At 35.9% G+C, this 17,576-nt stretch overlaps 1 protein-coding gene across 1 annotated transcript in view; it reads left to right on the top strand.

Annotated features, from left to right (window-relative positions):
- PHC3 (polyhomeotic homolog 3) overlaps positions 1-17,576 on the top strand; it is a 76,897-nt gene that overhangs the window by 18,061 nt on the left and 41,260 nt on the right. The window contains exons 5-7 of the mRNA XM_065876313.1: positions 6,127-6,285; positions 8,360-8,458; positions 14,894-15,140. Of these exons, the coding sequence (XP_065732385.1) occupies positions 6,127-6,285; positions 8,360-8,458; positions 14,894-15,140 (505 nt within the window). The remainder of the gene's footprint in view (positions 1-6,126; positions 6,286-8,359; positions 8,459-14,893; positions 15,141-17,576) is intronic.

Raw genomic sequence — 17,576 nt, 5'->3', positions numbered from 1 at the left:
AGTTCCTCTCTATTCACATGGTTTTTCTGACCTATGTGCCCCATATTTGGATTCCCTCAGTAGTCTCCAAAATACCTTTTCCCAGGATTTAATTAAGAGTCACACATGCATGTGGATGCCCTATTTTCCTTTAATATAAAAAGATCTGGGCTTCCCTGGTGGCGCAGTGGTTGAGAGTCCGCCTGCCGATGCAGGGGACACGGGTTCGTGACCCGGTCCGGGAGGATCCCACATGCTGTGGAGCGGCTGGGCCCGTGAGCCATGGCCGCTGAGCCTGCGCATCCGGAGCCTGTGCTCTGCAATGGGAGAGGCCACAACAGTGAGAGGCCTGCATACCGCAAAAAAAAAAAAAAAAAAAAAAATCTCCTCCCCCACCTTTTTTTTTTTTTAAAGAGCTCAGGTCACTTATCTTACGGAATGTCCCACAGTCTAAATTTGTATGTTTGTTACCCCCAGTCTTTTTTTTTGTTTTTTAAACATCTTTATTGGAGTATAATTGCTTTTTTTTCCCCCAGTCTTTTTTGTTATTGTATTAACTGCTATTTCAGTGGGTTTTAGTAGGAGGGAGAAGCAAATGGGTGTGCTCAGACCATTATCTTCAGTATTTATTGTTTTATAAACATGATTTTTAATGGCTACATAATATTCTACCTTTTTAAAAAAAACCCATTTTCCTCTTGCTGGCAGTTTTAATTTTTCCCTATTTTTGCTATTATAAGTAAACCTGCATTGAATGTTATGTATCTTTATATCTAGTAATTCTCTTTAAAAAAATTTCCTAAGAGTATACTCTTAGGAATATTAGGAATATTAGTATATTAGGTCAATGAGATTGTTTTTCGATCAAGAGCCTTATAAATGATCAGTTTTCTCTAAAAATGTCTAAATCAGATCAACTACATATCAAATGGATTCATTATGAATTTATCTCGGGGAAAATTACTTGCTTAAAACCAAGGTACTTATCCTCTATTATTAATATTAGAAGGTATTTTAAGTTTTAAAACTTATTGTTTTCAAGGATTGTTAGAAACCTATTTCAAAGCTTAATAGCAGTTTAAGATAACACTGTAGCCTGCGTATTTGTCCGGTCATGAGCAGTTTTACTGCATTCTTATAAAATATTCCCATAGTACAGGTAAAGTAAAAAAGTGTTGTCACCTTCAGCCTCCTTTCCCCTTCAGTCCTTCTGTCTTCTCAGTTTGCTGGATATCCCGTCAGATCTTCACCTATGCATTAAGGACATATATAGTATAAAGAAATGTGTGCCTATGTGTTTAGTACACAATTTTTTTTAATACACTGTAAACACACGTAGGTATTCTGCATTTTGTTTTTACACTTAACAGTGTGTCTTCAGAGCTTTCTGTCTCACTCACTTGAGCTACTGTGCACAGCGTGGCTGCAGTTTGTCTTATATAACTATCTTTGTTGCTGGACAGTTATTTCCAATATTTTAATTGTTTCTGCATTGCAACTTTTCTTTTTAGGGTGTCAAAATCTGAACACAATTGGGAGGTTGTGAAGTTGTTTTTTGTTTGTTTTGCTGTTGTTTTTACAGCTTGTATTGCAGAAAGTAGAAATAATGATTTTCTGTAATAAATAGGTAGGCATTTTATTTCATTTCATTGTTAAAAATATGTGGTCTCTTAAAAAGGACATCCTTCATGGGTAGATATTATTATTTGAAATTTCTATATAATATTTAACACTTCTAGATATTTGAATTGCATAAATTCCCACTGAATAATGAGGCAAGAAAATTTATATGCTGCTTTAATGTGATAAAAACAAAACAATATACTGAAGTAAATATAAAAAAAGGAAAATATCATTTCCTCTCTGATTCTAAAGTTAATACCTACATAGAAAAGACAAAAACTTTGGAAAAGAAAATATAAATCATTCCCAGGTTTTACCCCTAGTAGGCATTATTCACCTTTAGCATTTTGGTGACTGTTCTTCCGGGTGTGTGTGTGTATGTGTATATTTCTATATCAGATCTAATCAGGTACAAATTTATGAGTATGCATTATTGTGTGTGTATACAGTGCAGACATCTTTCTCTCAACATGTTTTTCACATGTGTGGAATGTATATATACATACATGCAGATATTTGTATGTAATTGTATAAGTGGATTATGTTCTACATGTTATTCTACAGTTTTTTCACTCAGCAGTGGGTCATAAAGGTATTTTCATGCCATTGAATACAGATATAATCAGCCTTTTAATGTCTGTGTACCATGTCTCTCTGTAGATATACCTGATTGATTCTGATCAGTTACATGGCAGCAGTGGGTCTCAAATGGGCTTTGGCTCTAGGGAGTACTCTGGGCCAGAGACCCTGTGTAGCCTCCTAGTGGGGGCACTAAGGAGTGGTTGAGAGTTAAATGGCTTTTCTTGGCAGACGTGGTTTTCTTTGGTGACTCTTAGTGTCAGTAAGGAGAGAGCTTCCAACAATAGGGCTAAAGGAGTAAGTTCCTTTATGGAGTGTGGGGCTTGAGGTGTGAGACAACAGGATTGGCCGAGGCTTTAAAATGAAAGGGAATTACGCATGTTGAGATGGGATTGACAGAGAACGTAATGGAAACAGTTGAGGGCATCTGGTTCAGGTCAGCAGAGCAAAGCAGAAAATAGAGGAGAGACATATCAGTTGTGGAAAGGAAGGGACTTCTTGCAGAGTTGGCTACTGATAGCCTTGCCCTCGTGGGTTTGGCATTCATTAGTAGACACTGTCTGAAATGGCACTTGCCATTTGGAACTTAAAAATAAACATGATATTTGTTCTTTGATCTCACAACTTAGACGAAGTGAAATGCAGGTGGCTAGGAGGCTACTATTTCGTTTTCTTACTTCCTTTTTAAGAAAAAAAGCATTCTATTTGTAATTTTTGTTCTACTTCCTTATTCCTTACAGAGCACTCTCAGGCACTTGGCTATCAGCCAGTCAGTTTTTTTAAAAACTTGTATGTTTTTGTTTAAAGAGTGTGTGGTCTATCCTTTACTAGAGTATCGTTCTTTCTTTCTTCCCTCCCTTTATTTTTAAGAATCACTGACTGGAAAAACTGCCAAGGCATTATTACTGTAGAGTGACCCAAATTAACAAACTCTCACGGTATAGGAAAGTACCCTGCATGCCAAAATATGAGTCAGAAAACCTGGTCCAATTTTACCCTGCTAAGTGATTTAACCTTTGGAGCAAGGCTTTATCCAAGATACCCATTTGTGGAGTGGTGTAGAAAAAGAATATGTTTGGGGGGTGCTTATTAATAATTTATTGTATAGCACATCAAAAGTAGAGTTGAACTAGTATCACCACACGATCTGCATTTTTACTCTGCTTTGTTAGGGGCTAGACCAGAATTGTTTTCTCTTCTTGCTGTTGTACACACACACACACACACGCTCACTCTTTGTGATAGGCTTATATACTACATTTAAAGTATGAAGTATGCCTTAAAATAACATGGCATTCATTAAGTTAATAAACGTATTGAATGAAGGCACTCTCATAGATATTGGTTATATGAAGATAAATAACACATGGTCCCCACCCTTAAAGAAATTATTGTTTAGATGAGTGAGACAGAAGTTTATGCTAGAAGAATATGGAAATTATGGAAGATAACAGGCAAAAGAGGAGTAGTCAGTTCTACTGCGGGGTTGGGATGCCTGAAAAAGCTTAGCAGGTAATTTTTGAGAGAGAGTTGTACGCTACATAGAGGGGGAAGAGGTGGGGTATGGGGGTAGGTGACGCTCAGTTCAGTCCAGAGTTGTTACCAGAGCCATAGAGGCCTGAGACATGATGACACTGCAAATAGCTTCATATGGCTAATATGAAGGGTATGTATGGAGGAGTGGAAGGAGATGATACTGCAGAGGTAGTTAGGGGAGTTTGAATGTTATCTAGAAGATTTTTAAATGGCTAATTAATATTTATTAATTAAAATTAGGGAAAGATTGTCTGGCAAGTCAGAGGAGACAATATTCCAAGCAGAGAGATCAGTTTACAGCTGTTAAAGCAATGTAGATGGAAGTGCTATGGGCTCAGAATCTCAAACTACGTGATTCAAAATTAAAATGAAATTGAGGAAGATAAAGGTGTAGAAACAGTAAGACATGTGACTGATTTTGTGTGTGAGTTATATGAGAGGGAGGAGTTAGGATGATTTCCAGATTAGTCTGTCTTGGGGGATTTTTAGAAGATGCCAGTGGCCATTTGAGGAGAAGCTGGTTTAGGAAGGAATGATAGGGCTTTCCTGGTGTTGCAGTGGTCAAGAATCCGCCTGCCAATGCAGGGGACATGGGTTTGAGCCCTGGTCCGGGAAGATCCCACATGCCGTGGAACAACTAAGCCCGTGCGCCACAACTGCTGAGCCTGCGCTCTAGAGCCTGCATGCCACAACGACTGAGCCCACGCGCCACAGCCAATGAAGCCCACGTGCCTAGCCCATGCTCCGCAACAAGAGAAGCCACTGCATTGAGAAGCCGGTGCACTGCAACGAAGAGTAGCCCCCACTCGCTGCAACTAGAGAAAGCCTGTGTGCAGCAATGAAGACCCAACGCACCCAAATACAGATTTAAGTATTTTATTAAAATTAAGAAATACTTAAAAGATACAGATAAATATAATTAGTTAGCCAACTTGTGTACCCACTATGCAGTTTATTTAACTTTTTATTTTTAAATAATTATCGACTCAGGAAGTTACGAAAACGGTATAGAGAGGTCCTTCTGTATAGCCTTCACTCAGCCTCCTCCAGTCACTTGTTCAGTTTAACAAATGTCCTGGACTGGTACAAATGCTAATGTTTTGGGATATATTATGGAGCTGTGCAGGTAGTGTGAATATGGATTCTGTACCCCTATGTGGTACAAACCTGGAGTTTTGATTCTCATAAGAGCCTCTCCTTCCACCTGGGGCAGGGCAGATAGCAACCTTTCTTGCTGCTTCTCAGGATGCATAGGTGGAGGTTTTCCAGCTCCTTTTCACATATTGAGGAACCCTTTTGAGGATCTTGGCTCAAAACAGGTTTTACTTCTAGGTCCCCCCTGAAATAGGCTCAAAATCAGGTCTTCTATCTCTGTGGGCCAATATCTCCCTAGATTGCCTTGGTGTCAGCTGGAGCTTACATCTTTGAGTTTCTTCCTTTCCGGCACCTGGGAATTCCCCCTCCCTTCCCCTGTTCTGAGTTCAGTTATATATTTTTATAATTTTTCATGTTGATCTTGCATTTCAGTGAGTGCATATGGGCACGTGGATGTATTATTTCAGTCTGCCTTGTTCCTTGAATCAGAAATCTAATAAACTATTTCTTAATTTCTTAATTTTATTCTCTACATTGTCCATAAAAAGGATTTGAGGTTGGATTATGTTATTCTCGTTAAAAATATTATTTATTTTTAAAATGGATAATACATGCATGTGGTAGTCTACATGTGTCCCTTTGTCCTATTCCCACCCAGTTTGCCTTCACAGGTACAACCAGTTACCAGTCTCTTATATATCCTAGAGATAGACCATGCACTAGTTTATTCTTTAACAGCAGCTTTAGTGTTTATAATTTAATCTTGTAACCAATATTCAGGAGTTTTCCATCTGTTTGACCAGTAACAATTCTATTTTCTTCTTTTCTGAGAACTTTTGAAGGAGAATTTTATACTAGTTATATGTTACGTGTATGTTTATATACATGTGCATGGATTATCTGTGTTTTAACTTTTGTTCATTTCAGAAATCCCTCGAAATGTGACAGAAAATGACAAAATAATGTAGACTGTTGATTCAAATGTTTTAAGTCACTACATGGAATATTAAAATAATGGAACAATAGCCCTAATATTTGGGAGATAGTAGAAATGATATTTTAAGATGTTGGAATCTTATGAAACACAATGAGGATATCCTTAAAAATTGTCCTAATTACTAACCAATACATGCTATTGTTTGCATATGCGCAAATAATCTCCTATAGAAATGATGGGTCTGTCAAAGATGAAGCCCTCTCTTAGGTTCCTCAGCCACAATATATACCATTGATTGCCTAACTGCAGCTTGGTGAAATTCAGTGACATGGAAGCAAGAAATGGAAGCCTATGACCTGATATGTTTTCTTCCTTAGATCAACCTCTCTACTTCTCCTACACCTGCACAGTTAATAAGCCGTTCCCAGGCTTCCAGTTCTACCAGTGGCAGTATTACCCAACAGACTATGTTACTAGGGAGTACCTCCCCTACCCTAACGGCAAGCCAAGCTCAAATGTATCTCCGAGCTCAAATGGTAAGATATGAGCTACCAGATTTTTTCAGTGTTTAAAGACGTGAGAGAGATCAAAATGTTTCTTGATTTGATGCAATAGGAGGCATTTTTAATATTTAAGAAATGTTTAACAAAATTTTTGTGTATGTGCCTAGCTCTTATACATTTATGTCATGAAAAATTCTACCTTTAATTGGTAGGCCTTCTTGGTGTATCAAATAGTAACTAGCAGCATTAGGGAGCTAACAGATTCTGTAACATAGGAGTGATTAATTTTTAATATCAAATTTCTTTGATTTCAAACCCTTTTTCATATTTTAACATCTCTGAAACTGAGATGCATTTTATAATTGATGGCATCTTATGGTTGTAGTTGGTGCTTGTAGTGATACATAAAATCACCGTATATCTTTGACATCTTAGATTTGATGAAATTGTTAGAAACATAAAAAACTTGGTTGTTAACTATAAGTTAGAATTTATATTGTGGGATCTTCTGAAATCTGGATTGGAGTTCGTGATAATTTACCAGATGAGTCTTAGCTTTGGTTATTCCCGTCTTAAAATCTGCAAGGTGATTTGTGTTCCTATGCTCACTTTGATCTTTTGTTAATACAGGAATGTTAATTTGGCTATTGTGTTATCTACTGATTTCCTAATTTACTTGTTGAGCCTTCTTTAAGGAATGTAAAAATTGGTTGACATTTACTTTATCTGATGTCTTTACAGGTAGCTAGAGAAGAACTTTGTCCCTGATATGTATTTATTTATATTCTTTTTTATCCAGTGAACTGAATATATATCTGGATCCCCAGTTCTACACTAAAATTGCAAAGAAGGTTTCCATCATATTTCTAACAGGAAACAATGATATGACCCTCTTTTTATTTACAGACTATTCAATAGACATTACCATATTTCTGGGTTTTTTCCCCATGAGATCTTATTTAATCAGTAATATACTTCAGAATTAGGGAGAACCATTTGAAATGGTTGCTACTGGACCGTTTTTGACTTCTAAAACTGACAGTTTCATATGGTTCACGCTAGATAGAACATCTTTTTAGGTATAGTGCTTTTAGCTGTTTGTACTGGAAATTACCTTCTTGTGAAAGTTATACTTGTTATTTAATTCACTTAAATTTAGTATGTAAAGAACTGAAGTTTAAATGATCCTTTAATTGGTAATTTTAATTTAAACAGAAATGGCTTTTGAGGAACTGTATAACTTGATGCAATTTTGAGATAGAGTATTCACAGGTTCTTTGAAACAACTGTCATAATTTACTAAATTGGATTGGATAATCTCTGAGTGGATTATATTGCCTTTTTAATTAATGGCATTCTGTTTCAGTATTGAAAAAAAGTATTTGAAAAGAGATGGTGATAATTAAATAAATCAAGTATCTCTTTCCTTTCTTTTTCTTATCTTTTTTTTTTGATGTGAAGTTTTTTTTTGCAGGCTGCTTTGTTGTTGACTTTTAACATGTTGTGGCATTTACATGTAGAATGACTATTTCTTTACAAATAGTTTTAAAATCAAGAGCAACCTAGGTTTGTACTACACAGATCCTGTGTAGCTGAGTGAAATATTGTAACGTAGCATGTGGCATAGTTACCCTTTGGGGTAAAGAGGACTGAAAAGACTTTTTGGTGTTTCTTTTCATGTTTCTCACTGAAATTTAGTTTGCATTCAAGAGCAGTGACTATGGTTGCCTATTCTAACTTCCATTTTAGGAATCCTGCCACAATAGTTTTGAGCTGGGAAGAGTTTAAGTATAATAGCTTATTTGGGGAAAAATTTGGTATGAGGATTTCATATTGCCAAAATACATTTTCTTTTTTGAGCACTGATTTATTTTCTACTCATCAGAATCATGAGCTGTTTCAAAAATGTTTCTGGTTTTTTTTTTTCCTTTTGAGTTCTCTATTATCAAAAAGTTCTCCTTGTCACGTAAGACCTTCTGCTTAGGAGACAATCCTAAACTGCATTGTCTTTCTGTCACAAATTTCAGTCTCTCTTGCCTGCTATACATTGTGTGTGGGACATGTTCTTTTGTCTTAGGGTATTTTTTTGGTTTTTCTGTCTGTACAGCTGATTTTCACACCCGCTACCACTGTGGCTGCTGTACAGTCTGACATTCCTGTTGTCTCGTCGTCATCGTCATCTTCCTGTCAGTCTGCAGCTACTCAGGTGAGCTTGTCTAGCTTCATAATGTGGTACTTAAGGTCTGGGTCTTCAGGCTAAAGGTAAACATACATTTGTGTTTAAGTTACTGATAGTTTCAGTGCTCTTTGTCACACATTTCAGATCAACATTTAATCCAGTGAGAACTTCAAGAAAATTTTTTGGTTTTATAGAAATTATAATGCCATTAAACAGGGATATTTAGGTTATTTGACATTAGTGAAAGTTAATACGTTTTGCTATGACATTGTATGTTTAGTTTTATTGTAAAGCAGATTTATCATGTGAGATGTATTCTTTTCTTTAGATTCCTTTGTAAGCAGTTAGGTAATAACCGTGTCACGATGGCTTTTAAATTTAAAAATGAGCTGGGTAAACTTTAAACTTAAAAAATTGAGCAGAATGTTACTCAGTTTTTTGTTTATACTTTGTTTGGTACTATGGAAAAAATTAACTTTAATTTTCTCCTTACACCATTCACAAAAATAAACCAGAAGTAATGTAGACCTAAAGACAAAAGACAAAACTATAAAACCTCTAGAATAAAACATAGGGGATATCTCTACAACTCTAGGGTAGGCAAAGCTTTCTCAGATAGGACACAAAAAGCATTAACTGTAAAAGAAAATAATGATAAATTGGACTTTATCAAAATTTAAAAACTGTTCTTCAAAAGACATTGCTACAAAAACAAAGAGGCAAAGCCACAGACTGAGGGAAAATGTTCACAATACATATATCTGACAAAGGACTTGTATTCAGAGTGTATAAAGTGGGTTTACAACTCAGTAATAAGATCATGAACAGTTCAGTTAAAAATGGGCAGAAATTTGAACACTTCACAAAAGATATGCGAAAGGCCAAGAAGCACATGAAAAAATGCTCAACATGATTAATCTTCCTAGAAATATAAATCAAAACCACAGTGAATATCACTACACACTCATTAGAATGTCTGAAATGAAGGAGACTGAAAATGCCACATTTTGGCGAGAATGTGGAGGAACCATACTATCATATGTGGCTGGTGAAAGTGTAAAAGAGTACAACCACTTTGAAAAAGTTTTCTTATAAAGTTAAACATATGGTTAACATGTTACCCAGCAATTCCACTTCTAGATGTTTACCCTGAGAGATTTGAAAACATATATCCACATGAAGATGTTTAAATGAACGTTCGTAGCAGCTCTATTCAGAATAGCCCCAAACTGGAAGTAACCACTGTCTTTTAACTGGTGAATGGATAAACATATTGTGGAATATTACTCAGAAATAAAAAGGAAGAAACTACTGGTACATCTCAGAAACATTATAATTAGTAAATGATGCCAGACATCACAGAGTGCAATACTCTGCGACTCTCTTTATATGAAATTTCTGAACAGGCAGAACTAATCTATAGTGAAAAAAATGGATTTGTGCTACCTGGGGCAGAAGGTGGGGGCGATTGACTGGGAAGGGGTATGAGTGATGGAAATGTTCTATATCTTGATTGGGGTGGTGGTAACATGGTATATACATAATGTCAAAACTTATTGAACTGGTTCATTCATTTTATTTTATGTAAGTCACACCTCAGTAAAGTTAATAAAAATGAATGAAATTGAGTAAATTTTAAATTAAAACAGTTGAGTAGACTTTTATATTGTATGATACCATTTTGATATTTTTCCATAGATAATGTTTTGGATTGCATATGGCAGAAATTGGTATATCTCAAGGTCATCCTTGGCTTCGAATTTTTAATTTAATAATCTCAGTCATCTGGTAAAAAGTAAAAAATGAGATAGCCATAATATTCTTTGGTATTTTTCATAGAATCTCTATTTTATTTAATAACAAAGTCCAATTTTCATACATCAGCATATAAAAATGGTGATCAGTTAAACTCCAGTTTCTCATAATGTGCTCTGTGACCCTCTGTAGTTCCTTAACTTACTTAGACTTCAGTTTCCATATTTACAAAATGAGACTTTTGTTAACTTTAAGGTTTTTTCAGCTCTAAACTTTAAATGTCTCTTTGTGGAGTGAATTTGTTGAAGATATTATCTTCCTGTTTGTTTTGGTTTGGTTTGGTTTGGTTTTATAAAACCTGTCAACTTCCAGAATGATAAAGTGGCATGGAGCTAGGCGTGTGGTTGCCATTGAAATTACATGCATGAAGTCCTGCATGGGCTTAAGTTCAACTCCCACTGCAATCATTTATTAGTTGTATGACTTGAGATAAGTTACCAAACATCTCTAATAGTCATACATACTTGTAGGGTAAGTTGAAGAGTGAGTAATATATGTTTAGTGTCTAGAATATTGTAGGTACTCATTAGTACTTTTTCTGCAGAGGGGAGAATAGGAAGACCTGGGTTTATATTCTGACTTCAGCAACAGTTGCTTTGTCACTTGCCAGGTGATTGATTTTGGATAGGTCATAGTATAGCATGGTGTTTATAAGTTTGGACTCTGGAGCCAGATTCTCTGGATTCAAATACATGTTCTACCACCTTCTCATTGTATATCCTTAAACCTCAGTTTCAACAATATAAAATAAAATAAATGTATTGCTTCGTAGGGTTGTAATGAGGATTAAATAGGTTAATAAATGAAAAACAGAACAGTGTCTGTTACCTAGTGAGCACTCACTAAATGTTAGCTGTTATTACTTATGCTAAGCCTCAGTTTCTTCACTGTGAACTGGAAGTAATAGCTCAGAGTTGTTACAAGGAATAAATGAGACAGTAATCATAAATAAAGCACTCAGCATAGTGCCTGGCACATAAGATATCACATGCTACTAATTACTGTTTTTGTTATGCACTGTCTAAAGATGAGTCATGAATTTGGTTCTTAGCTTTCATGTAGCTAATAGTGAAGAGAGAAGCTCAACCATTTAAAGGATTTGCAGTTTCCAAGGTAAAATAAACCAGTTATTAGGAAAATACAACTGACAAACTCTCTAGAGCACAGTCTGTTTTGTGGGTTCTCATAGTCAAAGTAATTTGTAGAATTAGCTCTTTGGGGTCCAGTTTGATGTGTATAGGTATGTGGCTTTCTAATAATCTGACTCATTTCAAGGATAGACTGAGGAACTAGAGGGATGGATTGACCTTTAGGAACTTCTCTACTAATGTTTTTCTTTGCTGTGCTTTAGAAGTGGCAGTGAATGAGGCTGACAGTGGTAGGTGATGCTAATATTTTGAATATTCCAGTGGTAACTTTCCTCAAGTTCAGGGCTGTTAGTTTTGAAAAATTTGTGCTCTACTTTGTTAATTTTTAAACATATATTTGCAGTTTTTAAAACATTTAATTTGTTTGTAATTGAGAAATACCAAATTTGAAGTTTTATTTTAATACTCTTTAACTGACAAAAGTCAGTATAACAGTTAACTTTTCCTCAGTATTAAAATTTATAGCATACTGTAAAAAAAAATGAGAAATTTGGAATATCTTACCATTTTAAATGCTCCATCTCTTCTCCTTATCATGAAAAAAAAATGTGACTTTCAGAAAGATATCATAAGACTAAAAGTATGTTATAGAAAAGTAAGAAATCTTACCAAGGCTCTCTGGGCAATTCTGTAAGAATTGAGGAGAAAACAGCCTTTTAGATTTAAAAGCTAGAAACAGTTCTACTGCTGGCAGTGTGACATGAACTCTTAATTTCCTTATGTACAAAGAAGAGATCCTACAATAATTCACACATTATTTGTTAGATCCAAATTTAAAAACTGAAGTGAGGGTATTTGGATAATCCACTATAAAAATGTAAGGTGTGAAATTAGCAAAAATACTTTGTGGGAAATCTAGACTTTTTCAAAAGTCAGAAAGTTTCCCCAGACTGATCACAGGAAAAGTTCAGATGAAATTAAAGTTGGGCATTAGATGCCATAATATTCTTTATCTTAGAAAGGGTGGGTTCTTTTTAAAAGTGAAGCTCTGTCAAGGAAATCTGAATATGTGCTCTATTAACAGCTCAGTTAGCTCTGTATATGCTTTAGGAGTATAGTTTACATGTTTGAAATTTATTGTAAATATTTAAGCCAAGATGACCATAGATAGTAAAGCCATATTCTAAAATTTATCTATTCATATAAATAACATATAGTATATAATATGCACATGCATACGTTTTCTTTCAGAATTCCAGAAAACAAAAGGAAAATTAGAAGAAAAATATATTATTCTATAGAAATGGACTGCTACAGCTTAAGGGTTCACTGTGTCAGATCTTCATTTACTTTGAATATGCTTTTCCTTTGAAGGAAAGCTTTTGTTTTTCAGGTTATAGTTCAGACCTTGATTACCATCATTCTGTGGTCCACCTTATACATTATTTATGGCAGATGTTAAATTTCTTGCTGTTTTTCCCTTGCTTCCTGAGAGATTTTAATATTCCTCTGCGAGACATTTGTTAAGATTTCTTTTGGTAAAACATGAACAGATTTTAATGTTAGCTTAAGAAAACCATAAATAAAACAAGATACTTAACAACAACAAGAGCAACAAAATCCATGCAATACATTTTTCAGAATCAGATATAGGAGAATACCTCAGACTTGTGTAGTTTCTGTTATGTCTAGAGCCGGAATTGCGGGGAGTACAAAAATGAATGTCAGAGATGAGAGCCTGCCAGTCAGAGTCTCAGTATTTCACAGGCACAGACATTAGTAATTCTAAACCAAGCTAGATGTTTGTCATTGGTATAGGCCACTATGATCCAAATTCTATGGGAAAAGCATAGAGGGGAGGAGAAATTATTTCTAACCAGGGACTTCTAGAGCTTTCTTTGGGAGAATGGGTAGGAATTTTAATGGTCTTGAGCACTGTGTTGGGCTTCAAGAGACAGCGTTGAGGAAAGAGGAATTTGAGCAAGGGCTCTAAATGAAGACAGTGCAAGGTATGTTTGGAGAAGGGTGAGCAGAACAGTTTGGCTAGAGTGTGAGGATTGTGAAATAAATAGTGGAAAAAGGGGCTCAAAGCAGTTTGGGCCCAGACTGTGGAGGGCTTTGAGTGGCAAGCTGAGAAATCTGGATTTTAGCATATTTTATTTTTGCATTAAATTTCAGTAATACAGCAGTAATTAGTCCATTTACAATGCTGTGAAATATTTGACAAAAATCAGAGAAGATGCTCCGTATGATCTCACTTAGAAAATTCTTTCAGTAGCTTAGAATAGAACTGATTAAAACTTCAGCTGCCCTGAAGTAAACATTTATTTAGCATCTGCTGTTGGCTGAACACTGCATTGGCACTTGGAAAGAGAAGGTATAGAGCATCAGTTAATGATACAGTTGTAGAGACAGAACACACATGAAACTGAAGAACATTCATAAAGCAGCAATATATTTGTTACTTTAGAATCTCTTTTACTTCAATTTCCCTCCCAGGGTCAGTGCTAGCATAAATGTATTAGGTGCATTCATTTCTGAGGCAAAAGGTTAGGAAGCTATTGGAGAGGCATTTTTGCCTTGCTGTTTGAAAATGTTATAGACCTCAGGTGAGAGTAATTGGGATAATCCTTGCCACCATCCAGACTGGCAGTGTGTTTAGAATAGCCCCGGTGTAGATAGGAGTCATCACGTAAACCATTTCAAGGCCATGCACGATGTCTTTAGTTCATGGGATCTAGTTCTCAAAGGCAAATGAGTGTTTCATAACCACCACAACAAAATCTCACTAACTCTTTAAAGTTAGTTAATAGGAAATGCTTTTCATAATTATCACAATGGGGTAGATGATTTCATGAATTTGTCTTCTTACTTAGAAGATTAATGTTCTCTTACAATCTCTATAGACCTATTAACTTGCTTTTTTTGTTATCTTTCTGATCTTTATTAAGATAGCAATATTATATCCACACTATCCTAATTGTGCGTAGTAATTTCTCACAAGTTTATGAGGGACTTGTAGCCTTAAAATGTTTCACAGTCCTGTCATGGAGAACTCAGTGAAGGAGAAGGAATTGCTCATTCTTCCCTCCACACCCTGGGCTCTCCCCTCTCTGCAGCTTTGCTCAAGTTTTCCTTTTTGCCTGGAATGTTCTTCCTCGTTCTCCTTCCTTTTGACTGTCTCTGACCTGGTAACTTTAAAATGCAGTATGTTGCAGAGTAATTTCTTCATATTGATAGTTCATTTGCAATATATATATATGTGTGTATATATATATATACACACATATATATATATTCTATTTTCATTTAGTTCTTAATGATTCTTTTCCTTAATGTCTTTTTTAAAAAATTGCCACTTAATGTTTAAGATATGCTTACTTAGAATAATAGCTCCCCTTTCCTTCAGGGTTAATTAGTTGTTTCAAGTGCTTGTAGCTTTATGCATAATATAAAAAGCATAATATAAATGTGTTGTCATTGTTGTTATAATGGTAATGATTACCACATCAATTAATACCATCTGTTTCATCCTTATTTTTTGTTATGTGGTTCTTAGGTTCAGAATTTAACATTACGCAGCCAGAAGTTGGGTGTATTATCTAGCTCACAAAATGGTCCGCCAAAAAGTACTAGTCAAACTCAGTCATTGACAATTTGTCATAACAAAACAACAGTGACCAGTTCTAAAATCAGCCAACGAGATCCTTCTCCAGAAAGTAATAAGAAAGGAGAAAGTCCAAGTCTGGAATCACGAAGCACAGCTGTCACCCGGACATCAAGTATTCACCAGTTGATAGCACCAGGTGGGATAAAGCTTTTGTTGAAAATAGTTGCATTATTCATTTCTTAGCAGGCAGAGCAAAACAAAAGATGTCCATTACTTGAACGACAATACTTTTAAAACATTTTAAAATGTGAATTTTATAAGTTAACAAAAGAACAGTAGTGTAGCTTGAAAAAAGAGAAATCAAAAGAGCCCAACAGCTAAAACAAATTATAATAATAAAATAGATTTTTTGGGTCAGTTGACATTTGATTAACATCTTCATCGTGTGCTGGTCTGCTGTTATGTCGATAAAACCTTTTAGCTTTAAAATAATTTGCCTGTGGTTTGTTTAATGTACTTTAGTGGAACAAAATTAAAAGCTTTTTAAAAAAAGCAAGTATGTATTTTTCTTTAACATTGTCATTAGTGGAAGGAATTTATCAGTTTCCAAAAATAAGGATTATGCATAATTATTTTCCTCACCATGTTGCTATTTTTCCATCTTTGATTTCATCTCTGAGAGGCAAATATCAGGGAATCAACTAAGTCGTTTTCATTTTCATCAGCCTTTGAATCCCATGTGTGCTCCCTCTGCCATCTACAGATAATGTTGCTTCATAGTTCTCATGCTGGAAATTCTGGGGCCGTGCAGACTGAGTTTCCTTATCGTGTCTTCTGTTCATCTCAGAATTTCTCAGTGTTGAGCTTTCTTCACTTCTAATAGGATAAGGAATTATCTGCTTGCTTCTTTAAAGTTAGCACTATTTCCTTGTGTCATTGATTGCATCTTTTTTACTGACTCCTGACCTTCTTTCACAGTTATTATAGCATCTTTTGTCTCCCTCATGCTGGATCCTTTCTTTTGCTTCTTAAGCATACTTAGATCTCTCCTATTCTTAATATATCTACATATGGTTTTTGTTTGTTTGTTTGTTTTGTTTTTGTTTTTTTTTGGTACGTGGGCCTCTCACTATTGTGGCCTCTCCCATTGCGGAGCACAGACTCCGGACGCGCAGGCTCAGCGGCCATGGCTCATGGGCCCAGCCGCTCTGCGGCATGTGGGATCCTCCCGGACCGGGGCACGAACCCGTGTCCCCTGCATCGGCAGGTGGACACTCAACCACTGTGCCACCAGGGAAGCCCTCTACATATGTTTTTATACCAGTTTAACTATTGTTTATTGAAAGTGTGTGTGTGTGTGTGTGTGTGTGTGTGTGTGTGTGTGTGTGTGAGACGCACTGGGCTAGATACCTCACATATGTTACATTAAAAAAAAAAATCTTCCTTTGATCCAGCCTCATCAGGTAAGCATCTTCTTTCTGTCCTTTTATAATTATGCATTACTTTTTTTCTTTTTTTTTGCATTACTTTTTTTTTTTTTTTTTTTTTTGGCGGTACGCAGGCTTCTCACTGTTGTGGCCTTTCCTGTTGCGGAGCACAGGCTCCGGACGCGCAGGTTCAGCGGCTATGGCTCATGGGCCCAGCCGCTCCGCGGCATGTGGGATCTTCCTGGACCGGGGCACGAACCCGTATCTCCTGCATCGGCAGGCAGACTCTCAATCACTGCGCCACCAGGGAAGCCCTGCATTACTTTTTAAAGATTCATTTTACACTGCTGAAGGTTGCCTTTTCTCTTTTTATGTTTCTTCTCTGCTGATATTGCCAACATTCTCTGTATCACGCAATCTCAAGATCTTGGAATTGTTTGATTCCCCTAGTTAGAAATCTCTCCTTCTGAACTTGTATAGCATTTAAAAAATATATATTTATTTAATTGTCTGCACTGGGTCTTAGTTGCAGCATGCGGGGATCTTTTAGTTGCAGCGTGTGGGATCTTTAGGTGCGGCATGTGAACTCTTGGTTGTGTCATGTGGGATCTAGTTCCCTGACCAGGGATCGAACCTGGGCCCCCTGCATTGGGAGTGTGGAGTCTTAACTGGACCACCAGGGAAGTCCCTTGTATAGCATTTTTATATTTCTTTGTGGTACTTTTTCTTTTATAGTTATTTATATACTTATTGATCTTAGCTTTTCTACTAGACAGTAAGTAAGCTCTTTGAGGGTAGGGAACTAATATCAAGCACCTGTGTGTCAGGTACTTTACATTTATTACATCTTTTAATCCTTTTTCAGATTAACCTTTTCATTCTTTTATCTTGACAGCACCAAGTTATGCCTTATATGTACTTATATCTATAATAGGTGGACAATAGTAAATATTTGTTGGATTAATAGTTGATTTTTTTTTTTCCATTTGGATTTGGAAGTTATAGCACAGTTTTTTCCATTTGTACTAACTAGGTATCACTGCTTAGAATTCTTCAGTCTGAATCTTAGATAAGTGAAGGGTTTGTTAGAATGTATAAATAATAAATCTACTCATAGTATGGTTAGATGTGAATTCTTTTTTATAAACATCTGTGTGCAAGGTCCTGCTATCTGTATGGCATGATAACAGGATTTTTGTACTGTA

This window comes from Phocoena phocoena, chromosome 4, assembly GCF_963924675.1.
Source record: "Phocoena phocoena chromosome 4, mPhoPho1.1, whole genome shotgun sequence".
In the NCBI taxonomy this organism is placed as follows: domain Eukaryota; kingdom Metazoa; phylum Chordata; class Mammalia; order Artiodactyla; family Phocoenidae; genus Phocoena; species Phocoena phocoena.
The sequence above is the reverse complement of the archived record's forward strand: the minus strand, read 5'-3'. Positions and strand labels throughout refer to the sequence as shown.